The 16775-nt window shown below is 37.3% G+C and overlaps 1 protein-coding gene across 7 annotated transcripts in view; it reads left to right on the forward strand.

The window, feature by feature from the left end:
- Positions 1–13135, forward strand: part of NFAT5 (nuclear factor of activated T cells 5) — a 112227-nt gene extending 99092 nt beyond the window's left edge. For all 7 annotated transcript variants that reach the window (XM_026495118.4, XM_026495119.4, XM_057314207.1 and 4 more), the window contains 4 exons: positions 547–695; positions 1381–3877; positions 4530–4773; positions 5222–13135. In XM_026495118.4, coding sequence (XP_026350903.2) covers positions 547–695; positions 1381–3877; positions 4530–4765 — 2882 coding nt within the window. In that variant the 3' untranslated portion in view covers positions 4766–4773; positions 5222–13135. The remainder of the gene's footprint in view (positions 1–546; positions 696–1380; positions 3878–4529; positions 4774–5221) is intronic.
- The last annotated feature ends 3640 nt before the right edge of the window (positions 13136–16775 follow it).

Consider the following 16775-nt stretch of genomic DNA (forward strand, 5'->3'; position numbering starts at 1 on the left):
GTTAACTTAGCACGTACAAGTTTTCTAAGACATTAAGTTAGAAAAGCAAAGTCTATCTGGTTACTTGGTGGCATAATGTAATGAGACACTTGAGTTTTGTTGAGTAGAGAAATGTTCAAACAATCCTGTAGCCCTTAAAATGTTTTGACTTTATGTGGCTGGGCAACCATATGCTAGGAGGAGAGTTGTAATTGAGTAGCTTTAACCTGGATATTTTTAAGCTGTGTCCTATAATATATTGTGGTCATGTTAATTAGTGTAATTCATCATACCTTGAAAGGGCCGTGAGGGGTATAGTTTGGTAATTGAACTGAGTAAGCTTGTTGGTATTTAACCCAGTCTTAGGCTCCTCTCAGAAGTCCTCAAGCCACTACTACTTCAAAAAAGGGAGGACACATTTTGATACACCAGTTTTATATCATGCTGCCAGCATAGCATCAAACAGTAGACATTTAAATCATGACTAAGAGTCAGCATATTATAGAATGAAATAGTTGATGATGTTAGTGATTTTAAACTTTTCTTTCTTTGTGTGTGTGTATACAGCAATGAAAACTACTGGTTGTAACTTAGATAAGGTAAATATTCTTCCTAATTCTCTGATCACTCCACTCATATCAAGCAGTATGATTAAGAGTGAAGATGTTACTCCAATGGAAGTAACAGCAGAAAAAAGATCTTCCCCTATTTTTAAGGTGAGTTACATTGATTAGTGCCCCACATCTTCATCTCAGTTATAAAAATTGCTAATTTGATTTCTTGTCCCCATGTTTGTGCTTTTTATTTTTCCTGTTTCTTTCACATGTGTTTCTCTTTAGATGCAGGTAGTGAGTTTTGCTTTTCAGAGTGATTTAACATGCAAATGAAATAGCCTCCAGTGTACCGTGAAGAATTAATGTTAGCTAGACCTGTGGGATGTGGGGTATTAATGGAAGTACAAGTTTAGTATTTTCAGAATTTGAGACATTTTTATTTCCTTTTTTCCCCCAGTCTTTTTCTATAACTCCCTTTCCCTTTTTCACTTATTCTTTTCCCTCCAAAATGTTACCAGTGATCCACAAGATGGAGGTATTTTTAAATTTACTATTAATTCTTGAACTGTAGAATTAGTGTGTTCTTCCTGTCCTAAGCACATCAATAACTGATTATTACATTTTTTGTTTGACTGTCTTTGCTTACAACATTTATTAAGAAGATATCCTAATGACAGTCAGATATCATGGTATCACTGAGAATCCTAGTCTTACCTGTTTCCCAAAAAAATAATGTAGAGTGGAAAGTTGGTCCCACATATGCGTATGTTTTTAGAATAATAATTGAAGTATATGAGCTAATTTAATGTTTATATAGACATATTATTTGGGGATTTTTATTTTTTAGACTACAAAGACAGTTGGATCAACTCAACAAACATTAGAAAATATCTCTAACATAGCAGGAAATGGGTCTTTTTCATCATCATCCTCTTCCCACTTACCTTCTGAAAATGAAAAGCAGCAGCAGATTCAGCCCAAGACGTACAACCCAGAGACCCTGACAACTATCCAAACACAGGACATTTCACAGCCTGGTACCTTTCCAGCAGTTTCTGCTTCTAGTCAGCTGCCCAACAGTGATGCACTACTACAGCAGGCTACCCAGTTTCAGACCAGAGAAACTCAGTCCAGAGAAGTGCTACAGTCAGATGGTACAGTGGTTAATTTGTCACACCTGACCGAATCATCCCAGCAACAGCAGCAGTCACCACTGCAAGAACAAGCACAGACTTTACAGCAGCAGATTTCATCCAATATTTTCCCATCACCGAATAGCGTGAGTCAGCTACAGAATACGATTCAGCATTTGCAAGCCGGAAGTTTTACAGGCAGTACTGCTAGTGGCAGCAGTGGAAATGTTGACTTGGTCCAACAAGTTTTAGAGGCACAACAACAGTTATCTTCAGTTTTATTTTCTGCTCCAGATGGTAATGAGAATGTTCAAGAACAGCTTAGTGCAGACATTTTTCAACAAGTCAGTCAAATTCAAAATAGTGTAAGCCCTGGAATGTTTTCCTCAACAGAGCCAGCAGTCCATGCTAGAGCAGATAATTTAATAGCTGGAAGAGCCGAAAGTGTTCACCCACCGACTGAAAACACATTGTCCAGTCAACAGCAGCAACAGCAACAGCAACAAGTGATGGAATCATCAGCCGCGATGGTGATGGAGATGCAGCAGAGTATCTGCCAGGCAGCTGCCCAGATCCAGTCCGAGTTATTTCCTTCACCTGCGTCAGCAAATGGGAACCTTCAGCAATCTCCAGTTTACCAGCAGACTTCTCACATGATGAGTGCGTTATCCACCAATGAGGACATGCAAATGCAGTGTGAATTGTTTTCTTCTCCACCTGCAGTTTCTGGAAATGAAACTACTACAACCACCACACAACAGGTTGCAACCCCTGGCACGACCATGTTTCAGACATCAAGCTCAGGAGATGGAGAAGAAACTGGTGCACAAGCAAAGCAGATTCAGAACAGTGTCTTTCAGACCATGGTCCAAATGCAACATAGTGGGGACAATCAACCTCAAGTTAACCTTTTTTCATCTACAAAAAGTATGATGAGTGTGCAGAATAATGGGACTCAGCAACAAGGTAATGGTTTATTCCAGCAAGGTAATGAGATGATATCACTCCAGTCTGGGAATTTTTTGCAGCAGTCTTCTCATTCACAGGCTCCACTTTTTCATCCTCAGAATCCTATTGCTGATGCTCAGAACCTCTCCCAGGAAACTCAAGGTTCTATTTTTCACAGCCCAAGTCCTATTGTCCACAGTCAGACTTCTACAACGTCCTCTGAACAAATGCAGCCTCCAATGTTTCATTCTCAGAGTACCATGGCTGTGCTCCAGGGCTCTTCTGTTCCTCAAGACCAGCAGTCGGCCAACCTGTTTCTTTCCCAGAGTCCAATGAATAATCTTCAAAGTAACACAGTAGCCCAAGAAGAACAGATTTCATTTTTTGCAGCTCAGAACTCAATTTCTCCACTTCAGTCAACATCTAACACTGAGCAGCAAGCTGCTTTCCAACAGCAGGCTCCAATATCACACATCCAGACCCCTATGCTTTCCCAGGAACAGGCACAACCCTCCCAGCAAGGTATGTTCCAGCCTCAGGTGTCCCTGGGCTCCCTGCCTCCTAATCCAATGCCTCAGAACCAACAAGGAACAATCTTCCAGTCTCAGCACCCAATAGTCGCTATCCAGAGTAACTCTCCATCCCAGGAGCAGCAGCAGCAGCAGCAACAGCAACAGCAGCAGCAACAGCAGCAGCAGCAGAGCATTTTGTTCAGTAATCAGAATACCATGGCCACAATGGCATCTCAGAAGCAGCCACCACCAAACATGATGTTCAACCCAAATCAAAATCCAATGGCTAATCAGGAGCAACAGAACCAGTCCATCTTTCACCAACAAAATAATATGGCCCCAATGAATCAAGAGCAGCAGCCCATGCAATTTCAGAACCAGCCTACAGTTTCCTCTCTTCAGAACCCAGGTCCTACCCAGTCTGAGTCGCCACAAACCTCCTTGTTCCATAGCTCTCCTCAGATTCAGTTGGTCCAAGGGTCACCCAGTTCTCAAGAGCAGCAAGTAACACTGTTCCTCTCTCCAGCATCCATGTCTGCTTTGCAGACCAGTATGAACCAACAAGACATGCAGCAGTCTCCTCTTTATTCCCCTCAGAACAACATGCCTGGAATCCAAGGAGCCACATCTTCACCTCAGCCACAGGCGACTTTATTTCACAACACTACTGGAGGCACAATGAACCAACTACAGAATTCTCCTGGCTCATCTCAACAGACTTCCGGAATGTTCTTATTTGGCATTCAAAATAGTAAGAAACTCTTTCTGATTTCTTATTTCTTAAATGTTACTGGTTGAAATGGTCAGATCATTATTATTTTTTTTTTTATTAAAAGGAAGCAAAACACAGGGGTCTTAAGAGCACAGATTGTACTTAGAACTGAGTTCAAGTCTCAGCCATACCACTATATACTGTGAGATCATTGACAAGTTATGTGACCTGCAAAAGCTTCAGTTTCCACATCTTAAATGGTGGTAATATTATGTACTTACTCGGAAAGTTTGTTGGGAGGACTAAATGAATATATAAATGAATGTGTTTGCCATTTTAATCTATAAGCTTGAAAGGAAAATAAAGTAAGAATGACAGAAAATATCTCTGCCAATTAAAGCAGGTAGTTTCCAGGGGTAGGAACTCATCTTTAATGTTTATACCAAGGAAAATGTGTAGGACTTATGATTAACGAAGCAAAGATGTTATTTGTATACCACTTAGAGGAGGCCTGGGATGAATTCCAGTACCGTTTGGTGAAAACCTTTTGGGGAGGCTGCCAGGTGCCTCCCTTCTAGTTCTCTATTGAATAAGCACAATAATGAATTTCCCCCAACAACTAATAAATCTCTTCTTATGAATCTTAACAGAAAGTAATCAGGTAGCTTCTCTGTTTTAAATGTCTCTGCAGACTGTAGTCAGCTTTTAACTTCTGGACCAGCTACATTGCCAGATCAGTTGATGGCCATAAGTCAGGCAGGCCAACCCCAGAATGAGGGCCAGCCACCTGTGACAACACTTCTTTCTCAGCAAATGCCAGAGAATTCTTCACTAGCATCCTCTATAAATGCCAACCAGAACATTGAAAAGATTGATTTGCTTGTTTCATTGCAAAACCAAGGGAACAACCTGACTGGCACCTTTTAACTGGATGAGTAAGTATTGCATTTTGGCTTCTTTTTTATTGAAAATCATCAATAAATTGTATTACTCTTACAGATTTGGGTTTAAGTAATAACACATTTTAGACCCTCCTCTTTTGAAATACGGCTTTCTCACAAGAGGGTACTCTTTTGATCTGCATAAATTACTCTGAATGATAGCTTGTAGTTGTATTGTTAGTACTAGGCAGTCCTTCTGGCTCTAAGTTTCTTTGTCGTGGAATGACAGAACATCCAACAAATGTAGTATATATTGGATATAATACGTCTCATTTCTCCCTTCCTCAAGAAAGAAGTACTGAGTCAGAAAGTCTGTGGAAGTATAAATATGATGAAGTATCATTTATAGTACTGTAATATACTTCAGGGTCATACAGGATAACGGGAAATTTCTAAATTCTTTCAGTCCCTGGTGAGTTATATTCAACTTCTTCTTTTTTAGAAATTCCATGAAGAAAATTCTGATTCCAAGATGTCCTGAGATCATGTGATTCCATGAGGATTTTTGAACTGTTACTTTAAAAACAAAACAAAGTATGAAAAACTGTGATTGAGTAAATGGATAGATTTCACTCTTACTGCAAAAGAGCACATCTATGCTGCCTGTTGCAGTGATTAGCCACCATCGTTAACATCTTCATATTTTATATTCCTAATAACAGTGATGACTGAGAATCTATTTGAGTTTCCAGCTGACAGAATTAATTGTTGCTATTTTCCTAGGCGTTATTTCTTTAAAAGTACAGTTTAAATCCAAAAGCTGGACTGCTCAGTTATTATTGCTATTAGAAAGTAATTCATAATGTCTTGTTTACTTTTGTTCTTTATTCATATTTTCTTTCCTGCATTGTTTTAGTCAAGTAATGGCTTTTGAGGGAAAAAGGAAAGTTTAAATAGTAACTAAAACTAAGGCTGTGATTTTTCAATATAAAAAGCACAGCTGTTGGCCAAAGTGAAGGAATCTTTTTTTCAGTTTTTATGGAGAAACTGGAGGGGTGACATTCTGACAAGTAAGCTGTATTAAGAGCTCTACACATGGTGCGCCTGGGTGGCTCAGTCATTAAGAGCTCTACACAGATAAGCGGCCTCTTTATTTCTCACAAAGGCAGACAACACACAAACTGGGAAGAACTGAAATGCTGTTGATTTTATTTCTTGGAGAGTTGTTAATTCTCTGTTTCTCTTAAGGGGTTTAGCCATAACTGTGCATAGAAGATAATTATCTTGCTCTATCAAAAAATGAAGGGGATAATATGTGGTGAATTATGTTCTGATATCCTCCTACAGCAGTTAAAACTGACAACAGCAATTTGAGTCTGTTTTCTTCTTATCCCAGTCGTGGACCGATGTTCCCTTTTTATATTCATTTATATTCTTTTCCCCCCTTCTTCACTTTGTTTTAGACAATTAGTAATATACTACTAGCTTTGTGACCCTGTAGCAACTTAAAGGAAAAGGCCACTTTGGTCTGGGGTAACCCAGCAACTCCTGCAGCACGGGCGGGACAGGGGCTACCCTTTAAGGAATGAGGGGAGCTGGTTCCTGAGAAACAAGAAACAATGCATTTTTTTCCATGAACGGTGCTGTTCTGAAGTCTTCAAATTTTCCCTCTGATAGGAAGCAGTGGACATTTTAATTAAAAAAAAAAAAAAAAGGCAAACTAAAATTCATGAAACATCACTTCTCCCTGAACTGCAGTGAGTGTAATTCACTTGTCACCTCAGTGCTTTACAGTTTGAAGTGGTCACTTATCTGATGGTTCCCACAAGCCTTGGGCTTTACAGGGTCATATCATTGACTTAAAATGAAGAATTAACTTGTGTTACATCTATAGAGAGCAAAATTACACACTCCAGAATTTGCAGTTGTAGCATTAGTTATACAGTTCTGGGTGTTCTTGCCACCCATGGGATGCCTGCTTCTCACTACAACCTGTTGTCTGGACACATGCTTATGTCTTATTTTCCTTTTGGCATGTAGAAAGCTGTTAATACAGTTTAAGGCCAAATTGTGTGTGGCTTCTATATGTAGATAAGATGTTTTGGTATTCATGTCCATTTCATTTATTTTTTAAGTGTACAAAAAAATAGCCTGTTAATTGTTTGTTGAAAGCTACTTTTCTGTTTGTTTGTTTTTAATTTTTTTCTCTCCTATACATTTAGTTGAACTTTGTGGAATTGTGGTGTTGGTTTTGTTTATACAGCCAGATTTTTTTCCCCCTTTTTGTGGTCTTCCTTGGTTCTTTGAATGTGCTCTTCTAATTTTATTTTTCTCTGTTCTTATATATTCTTTCCTCCACCCCAACCCTTTCTTTCTTTCTCTCTCTGATTGAGAGGCATTGAATTACGTTTTCAGTAGTACAGGCTTCTTGCCGATATGAAGGGAACTTTTCAGAAAGAGACCTACTCTGGGTCATTTACTTTTGAATACAGTTTTCAATCGTTCAAGTTTTGGATGGTTTATATCTAATGTGTGTTTCATTTTTTTGGAAAGCTATATTTTGTATTTAGGAAATGGTATACTATTTTGCTATTTGTACTGAGTGAGTACATTGGCATAAATATAGAAATTTATATATATACATATATATAAACTATTCTTTTTTTTGCCACACATTTTTGTGGTAAATTTGTGAGTTTGTCTGATGTTCTACCACAACGTGGCGTCTGATAACAGTGAGGGGGGGTTTGTTATGTCTTTATTGAGTATTTAAGTATCTTTTGAAACAAATGACTTGTTCATCTGTGGCCATTCCATCGGGCAGTTCCTTGATGTTATTAGTGGGCTAAAGGCAGCTTACTGTGTGTTTGCTGGATCTTTCACTCAGCAAAATGTTTGAGTAAGGAAACCCATCTAGGCAGTTGTGTCAAATGGTGTTTCACAAGAATGAGCCATTCAGTCCTTGCTCACTATATATTTAATATTTTATTGTTATTGTTATTATTAATTGGCTTTCTGTATTCTATGCCTTTTATTTATAATGACACTAAAAAAAATCCCATGTTTGTAATTTTAATAACATTTTCCCCATCTTGTAATATCCAGAGCTACTTTATAAATTCTCTGAACCAAAAGCATTTTCCTCAATATATCATCTCTCCCCACCCCATCAGGAAAAATTACCCAGTATAGTTCAGGTTATAAGAAGGATCAGCCACACAATCCAGTGCTTCAGTTTTAAAATGTAAAACTGTAACTGCAGAGGTATAAAGAGGTAGCTTACCCAGCAGGTATAAAAATAAGTAGAGATAAAATACTGTAACTTTATTTCTGAGTTTTCTGACTTTTTTTCTAAGAGATTACACAGGAGACTCAGGAAGTCTATTTGATCACCAAGTTCCAATTAGAATGTTTGTTAACACTGCTCCGTGGATGAAGTGGTGGCAAGAAGACTGGCTTGTGTGCTGACTTCTGTTCTGTTGTTTAGCAAGAAGCTTATCATTGTAAAATGCTGATTGCCAATACCAAGTCACCAGGGACCAATTTTCTGTTGTATAGTATCTAAGTTTAGAACAGAACATACACCTGAACTGTATAGTGGCTTGATTGGATGGAGGCAGAAAACCCAATTTTTATTTTCATAAATTTTGTGGTTATTTATACAAGGGCTGTGCTATGCTACCATATTCTTATTCAATAATGATGAATTTTTTTTTTTAACATTGTTTAATGTTCTTACCCCTAAAGGTCAATGTTAAGTACAGCATCTGAATATTTGGTTACAAAAAGCCTTTGTCTTCTTACTGAAGAGTTAGCTCAGTGGTCAGTGGTTGATACTTGTGCTGATAATACAATTTCCAGATTACTGTTACAAATTATAACTACATATGGGAGAGACTCCATGAGCCAGCAAAGGCCTTGGAAGCAACAATTTATTAAATTCATTTATGGCAGAAGGACCTAAATAAACTATGAACCTTTTGTATTCCTTTAAATTGTTACATTCAATTGCTCTTGCTTTTAGCAACTCACCTTAATGCTTGGAGCTTATCTCTGTGTGTGTGTGTGTGTGTGTGTGTGTGTGTGTGTGTGTGTGTTATTCTTTATTGTCATTCCATTATATATCCACACCAACATGGCAGAAGATAAGTAGAATTCATATTTGCTTCTGAGCTTTATCTTGTTACCTTTGTAATTAGGATATTGTGCTGTTATTTAGTCAGCGCAAATCTGTTTTTGCCAGTCTCCCTAGAACAAGTTTTTAAAGGGCTTTGTTTATTATAAAAGCAGAAGTAATGAACGATCTCCCTTCCTTCCCTCCTTTTTTTTTTTTGGTAATGTTGTATATGCTTTAGTTGAGAATTTCATTGTAGTGCATTTCTTGTCCATCACAACTTCATTTAATCTGCCTAGGAAAAATAATGTCAAAGGAAATGAGAAAGAACTTATATCTGAGTCCTTCTAGAACTAAGATAATAATTCCTTTTGACCATTTAAACTGTTTTGGACGCTTGTTTTGGAAAAGTGAAATCCGTTTAGACAGATCAGTAATTTAAGACCAGAATTAAATGCTGTAATAATCAAAGTCTCAAAATAAACATGGCTTATAAATAATCACTAGGAGTAATTTGAGAATTTTTCATTGTTCTCATGAAAATTTCTGTTCTAAAACCTGTTTCCTAGTTGATTTTTTTTCTGATTAACTGAAAATTATATGAGGCCTGTTAGCTTTACTCTGCTTCATGACCACAGGCTTCATCGCTACCCTTTGCAACCGTGTTGTATCTGCACACCTTTGGTTATAAAAGGAGGGACTTAGTGAAGACAGAGACTGTATAGTTCAGCAGCTTTATTAGAAAAATAACTCAGAGTACATGCCCTAGTAAGTTAGATTAGTAGAATCTTATAAGATATTAAAAAGAGGTTTTATCCTCTGCTTATTTGTGTCTCTAGAGCTAAATCATGGACATAATGTTCATAATGCAGTAAATATCAGAGTAACATAGTGTCACTTGTGAATTGTCCCAGTGCTCTAGTTACTTCTTTAATCCCCATTTGTTTTCTTGCCATTCTAGCCTCATTCATTAATAAAATTATATTTTTAGTCCACTTGCAGGAAATTTTTTTAAATTAATATTTTATATCTAGATCAAATGCTTATGGAAAAGTGCCTTTTTACCATGATAGTGCCCCTTTCTTGTAATTTCGTTTTTCACTGTTGCCAAAAACAAATACAAAAATGATTTCACTAGGCCCCAATTTCAATTTTTTCATTTAGTCATTCTTTTCTCCATTTTTCGATCGACATAGAAAACAACTTCATAAATTTCTTCCTTTGGCTTATGTAACAGAGAAGATACATTGCTAGAATTGTTCCTTTGAGGGATGGTAGGTAATAGATTACAGAATTATACTGTTTCAGCTTTATATAAATTATCTAAATTTGTCTTCATCTTGACCAACTAATGATAGGTCTTATCTGAATGCTAATGAAAATTTCATCTGTGAGACTCCATATACACAAATGTTTGTAGTTAAATTTCAGGAAGGAAGTATTTAAAGCATCTTCTCTGATCTTACTTAGATGGATGAAAATAAATCACTAACACATAGTTTAGGTAAAAGCTGGTAATGTCAACTTTTCTAACTCGACAAGGCCATGTAATTCATTGTAGTGCACCTCTTGCCTGTCAGAATCTTCATAATCTTTATGAAAAATAGTGTCAAAAGAAATAAAGAAGTTATATTGGAATCTCTCTATAACTAAGATAATGATTCCTTTCAACAAGATACAGTTGGATTGAGTGTCCCTCTAGTTTTTGTTAATTTTGCCTCTGTTCTAGCTCCTTATTGCAGTGTTGGTGCCTAACGAGAGGGCAGGATAGCAGTAGCTTTGGGATAGAGCTGCTTTACCATGTGAGTATTTCTTTGACTTAGTGGCTCTGAAGACTGCAAACCTTTATGCAATTTTCTTAATACCCTAATGATATTATGCACTTTAATCATTCCAAAGAACTCAAGAATGCTGTATAGTGATGATTCCTTCTTAATGAATACATCTTAACTCTTTATGTCCCTTTTTATTTTGGATAGCCAGCTTGGTATAAGTGTTGTGCGAATATTTTCTAAAATGACTATGTAGTAGGACTTAAGACTTTGAAATGTAATTGACTATATGAGGAAATGATTACACTTCAGCAAATCATTTTAGAAATATTAAATGTTCAGCTTGCTTATCTGTATGTTTGAGACTTAATTAAAACCAGCTCTCTTCCAGTATATTTTGTGTCATGTTTCTAAGAACCTTGTAGTGTATAGCTTTCTACGTAAACAGTGTAAACCAGTGGTTTTCAAAGTATGGTCCTCAGCCCACCAGCCAACATCAGTATCACTTGGGAACTAGTTAGAAATGCAGATTTTGGGCCCTATCATAGACATACTGAATCAGAAACTCTGGCATGGGGCCTAGCAATTTGTGCTTTAACAAGCACTCCAGGTGATTCTGATGTACGCTCATTTGAAAACCACTGGGACAAATGTTATACAGTAGGATCTAGAAAGGTCCCCCCCCATCATACAAATAGTTATATATTGTTCTTTATGTAAATTCAGTTTAACCTGGTTATCCATAATCACTTATTGGCAATGATAATTTATTCTCAGTACTGCCTATAGAAATACAGTATGTTTTATATATATAAACAGTTTAGTCATTGATAATTCAGTTAACTTAGTTTGGCATTTTATTACCATTTACTAAAAAGTTTACATTAAATGACTGATTTAAATATATAGGTGCAATCTTCTCTATTTCTTTTAGTTGTTATGATATTTAAGTAGCTAAAACAATTGACGGGTGCTAAAGTCTCCTGTTTATCCATGAAATGGGTACATTGTGGGCAGTGATAATACAAGCTTTCTTTTCATTGCCTCTTACTTTACCAGCAGACCACAATTTTGGTCTGGCTAGACCAACTCTCAGAACATCATTCCTTGTATTTATATTTGTATCTGAGATGTTAAACAAGATGGCTGGCCAGGTCAACAAAGCACCTTATTTAATTTCTTTTTTAAATAGATAAAACTTATTTAAAAGTAGCTTGGTTTGTATGAGAACTGATGCAGTAGAGATGTAGCTATTCTTGGAACTTATGCTTCAGACAAGAATTATTTACTAAAATAAATATTGGACAAGACAGTGCATTATATAATCTGGGCATTTCTCCCTTCTCAATTGTATGCCTCGTGGTAAATATCAACTAACAAGATAAGTAGGTTTATCCATTCATTTTAATCTCCATGTGTAATTCAGTACCTCCATAATTGCTGTAATCTCCCTTCCACTGTTTACAAATCACCCAATTAATTAACTCATGGAAGAAAAAATGCACATTCAAAATAAAAATAATTGTATATTCACTTTATAAAAATCACCACTGCTGTCTTTGCTTAATACTAGCAGTGGAAATGTAAGTGGCTTACTCTCCAAACCTTGGTGCTGGCAATACATAGGCAAACTGTGGGGAGATGCTCTAGGTACATTCCTCCTTTCTTGTTCCCTTTTCCTTTTTCCCCACTTTATTGCATAATATATTCCTGTATCCAAAGAATTCTACCACAATTCTATTTGACTCCAACTTGTAATATCTTTTAAAAGACCCACATTTAACCATTTCATCCTTGTTCTCTTTTTTTTCTCCAGAAGTAATTTGGTTTGAAACAGTTTATAGGGGTTGCTTCTTATTTTAGCTAATGAACCTCAGGACAACACACACGTACACATACACACACACCATCTCAGATGTTTGAGAGTGGCTTCGGAATCAGACTAATGTGCCCAGTAAAGAACTGTGCTGCACTGAAGTGTTTATGACTTTAGTAGCTACAAACTGATTCCAGTGACATTGAGCTAATTCCTTTTGAGCTAATGAATGTATCTGCTCACCTTGTTCCCTTCTACTTGATAAGCTCCAAGTAGTGGCTGCTTTTTTTGGTCAACTTTTACTGAGTTTTAGTCACTTCTTTTGCTTAGTCTTTTAATTAACATACTGCAAATATTTCATTAACCTATTCTCAAGTGCTTTAGCTACCATTCTGCCATTTAAGTTTTTTAATTTTATTTTATTTTGCTCGAGCACACTGGTCAACCACTGAACTGCCTTCTTCCATTGTTCTGCAATGACATAAGGGTTACATTTTTGTGTATATGGCTTTCATAGTTGGGATTTCAGAGCACTGACACCAGATATTCTCAGTTTGTTCTGTGGGGGAATTTCATTTGCATCTATGTTTTTAGCTATCTGTGATAACTTGTTAAATATTAAAAAGATATTTTGCTTCTATTGGAACATTTGTATACTCGCAACTATATTTCTGTAAACAGCTGCAGTCAAAAATAAAACATTGAAAGTTTTCATTTTGCAGTGGGTAACTGTCTTTTTTCCTCAAACTTTGTGAATGAATTCATATCCATGAATGTCAGTTTTGGGCAACAGGAGTAATGTGGCTGAAATTATAAAATCATTTGGAAAAGGTATGAAATACAGCTCTGTTTTTGAGCATTTACTTTGTGCCTTGTAGTTTTGCCGGGCAGTGTACAAAGTGACTTAGTGTGATAGCAGATGATGTAGCACAGAGGTGATTTTGCTAAAAACCAAATCTCCCCAGCCCTCAGTCAAACATCCAGAAGCAATAATCTCTTTTTGTTGTTTTTCCATCAGTTATTTCTACATATATAAATTGGTGTTTACCAAACTGTGGTGTATCTATAACATATCGCTAGTGGTATTCAAAATGAGACATGAGTAAACATATATGTCTTTGTGTTTTAGAAAAAAAATCTATGTCCATCTACCAGACTATGGAGAAATGTAAGTGATATTAAAAACAAATATAGATGATACATGGATATCATGAATATGATATATAAATGAAACTCCAGAAGCAATGCTTTAAACAGTATGCTTATACCTTCTTATCAAATACAGACTCTGTTGATTCTATGAAAGTAGACTGAATTTTCAACATACCCAAATGTATACACAGACGAGTTGTCGTTTTAGGAGGCTCTATATATTTCAGCAATGCTGCCATTGTTCTAAATGTGTTTAAAAGTTGTCTTTTGGCATTTATTGGCTTCAACGGCACTGGAAAGGAGTGATGATGAAATGAAATTCTGTAAGTATAAATATCACAAAGGGTTGCAGATGGGTTAGATGGGTGATGGCTATTGACGGCACTTGTTATGATGGGCACTGGGTATTGTATATAAGTTAGAAATCACTGAATTCTACTCCAGAAACCAAATATTGCACTGTATGTTAATGACCAAAAATTTTAATTAAAAAAAAAATTTTTAAGCAAAAATAATAAAAGAGTAAAAAAAAAAAATCTTGGGTCCGAGAAACAGCCTGTATGGGCAAAAGACTGATCTGAAGTTGAAATGCTCAAGTGGCTGCCAGAAGAGCTGATGCAATCATGGGTTACATAATTTAAGTTACAGTGTCCAGAACAAGGGAGGTGGTTGTCCTGCTTTACTCAGCTGATAAGAGTACTACTCTGTCATGTTGTAAGGAGCAAATACATTCTCAGCAGCCATGTAATCAGGACTATAAGAGAATTGGAACATCATTTATGCCTGCTCAGGACACAGCAGGGACTCTAGAAGTATAAAAGTAGCTACAGTTTCTCAACAGCAATACTTAATGGTCCTGCTCTTAAGAAGTAGTATTGTTTGCTACTCTTGTGCTTGGTGCCATCGTCCTGCTTCTACGGCAGTACAATGTAGTGTTCAAAAGCATATAGGCTCTTGAGTTTGCCCACCTCAGTGGAGTTCTGCACATGCTATTGAACCTCTCCATTCCTCCATCTCTTTACTTATAAAGTAGAAACAAATAAAACCCTCCTCTTAAGGTTATTGCAAGAACTAAGTAAATTATTCCATGTAAAATTACGTAGTTCCTGGCACACAGTAAGCACCTAATAAGTGTTAACCTTGTTTTAGTATTACTGGTCCTGACACTACTTAGCTATTCTGTCCCTTGTGCACTATTCTCTTGTGCTTTTTTTTTTTCCAAAGACATGTTCTGTTAATTGTCTTCTCTCTCCAACATCAGAACCTTTTCTCTGAGTCATTCCCACTGGCATGTAAATTTGCTGTAATGTCCCTTATCTCTTAAAAAATCAAATAGCTTTCTTCAACCATACAACTCCGTACACAAAGTTTACACTTTCTCTGCTTCTGTTCTTTCTTGAACCCATTCCAATCATCAGGCTTTCATGAAACCACTCTCCTGAAATATCTCTTGTCGAAATTACCAGGGGCCTCCACATGGCTATATGCAAAGGTCAATTCTCATACCTATCCTACTTGGCTTATGAGTAGGAGTAGTATTTGACCCACTCGATCACTCCCTCTTTGGAAGACTCTCTTCTCTCAGCTTTCAGGACCCCACACTTGGCTCTCCTGCTCTGCTGGCCACTTTCGTTCTCATCTTCTTGACCTCCTAACACCAGAGAGCCCTAGAGGTCAAACATCAGATGTCTTCTCTATTGTAGTTTATTTCCTAGGTAATCTCATCAGTGACATTGCATTATTCAATTGTCTCTATGTTGAAGATTTCCATATGTATGCCTCCAGTCATAACTTCTCCCCTAACTCCAGGTTCCTGTTACCCTTAATAGACCTCCATCTCAAACATACGATGTCTGAAGTCAAATTTTGATTTCAGCCTTCCTGACCCCAACTTCTGCTCCCAATACTCTTTCCAGATTCTTGATCATCCTAGCAAATGGAGTCTCCATTTTTCCAGTTGCTTAAGCCAAAATACCTTTGAGTTTATTTGACCTAGATCCAGTCCTTTACCAAATACTGTTATGCCGACCTTTGAAATATATTCAACCTTATAAATACATGCACTTCTTGACACCTCTGTTGCTCAAAGCATTTATTAACTAGATTGTCGCACCATCCCACAAGCACAAGCCATGCTTCCATCATTGTCTTATACTTGATTACTCACCTACCAGCCAGAATTAAGCGTGAGTAATACCTCTGCCCAAAACTCTCCAGCCACTTCCTATCTTTATAATGTTACCAGCGTTTGTAAGGCTCTGTGTGATCTGATACCAGCTATGTGTCGGACCTAGCCCTCTCTTCCTCTCTCTCCTGTGCATGTTCCTGCGTCAGATATTTGCACTCTGCCATCACTACTGCCTTCCTTCACACATCTACATCTCACTCCCTCACTTTATCAGGTCTTTGCTGAAACGTAGCCTTATCAGGCAGGTCTTTCTTGATCACCCTGTATAAAGCAAAACTACTCATATCAGGTCTCTCTGTTACCCTGCTCTTTTCTTCCTAGCATGAGGTACTTGGTTTTGTTTATTGCTGTGCTCCCAGTGCCCACACGAGTACCTAGCCCATTGATTGGATAAATCAGAATAAATCAGGCAAATCACAATAAATACTGCTGCCCCTAGGCATTTGTTTACTGAATTCTAGGTTTTTCTTGATTTCTGTAACATTCTTATCTGGATTTCTTGAAATGTCTGTAGATTCCCTGCGAGGATCTTAATAGGTGGTTCCTTTACCATTCAGTATGAAGCAGCCCTGTTGGGAGAGCTCTCAAGTCTTATATAGGCTTCTGGCCATTTGTTTTTAAGATTTTATTTTTAGGAATGCTCTCCACCCAACATGGGGCTGGAACTCACAGTTCTGAGATCAAGAGTTGCATGGCCCACCGACTGAGCCAGCCAGGCCCCCCGGGGCCATAATTTATTATTGCATGCTCTGATCCCGTCTTCCCTAGCAGATTCCACTTTTGCCTGTATGCCATCAGCAGCTTCACTGAAACCAGTGAGTGTGTGTCTGTTTTGTAGAAATGGGTTTTATTTATCTCATTGGGAACTTTTAGAAATTTACACAAAATTGCAGTGAGGATAAAAGCGACAAGAAAATATTTTTCACAATGAAGCACCTAGCCATCTGCCATTGTGTATATTGTAGGGAGAGAAATACCCAAGTGCCTGTCGGCGCCTGGCAGGCACATGAGGCT

Source organism: Ursus arctos, unplaced genomic scaffold (assembly GCF_023065955.2).
Source record: "Ursus arctos isolate Adak ecotype North America unplaced genomic scaffold, UrsArc2.0 scaffold_19, whole genome shotgun sequence".
Lineage (NCBI taxonomy): Eukaryota > Metazoa > Chordata > Mammalia > Carnivora > Ursidae > Ursus > Ursus arctos.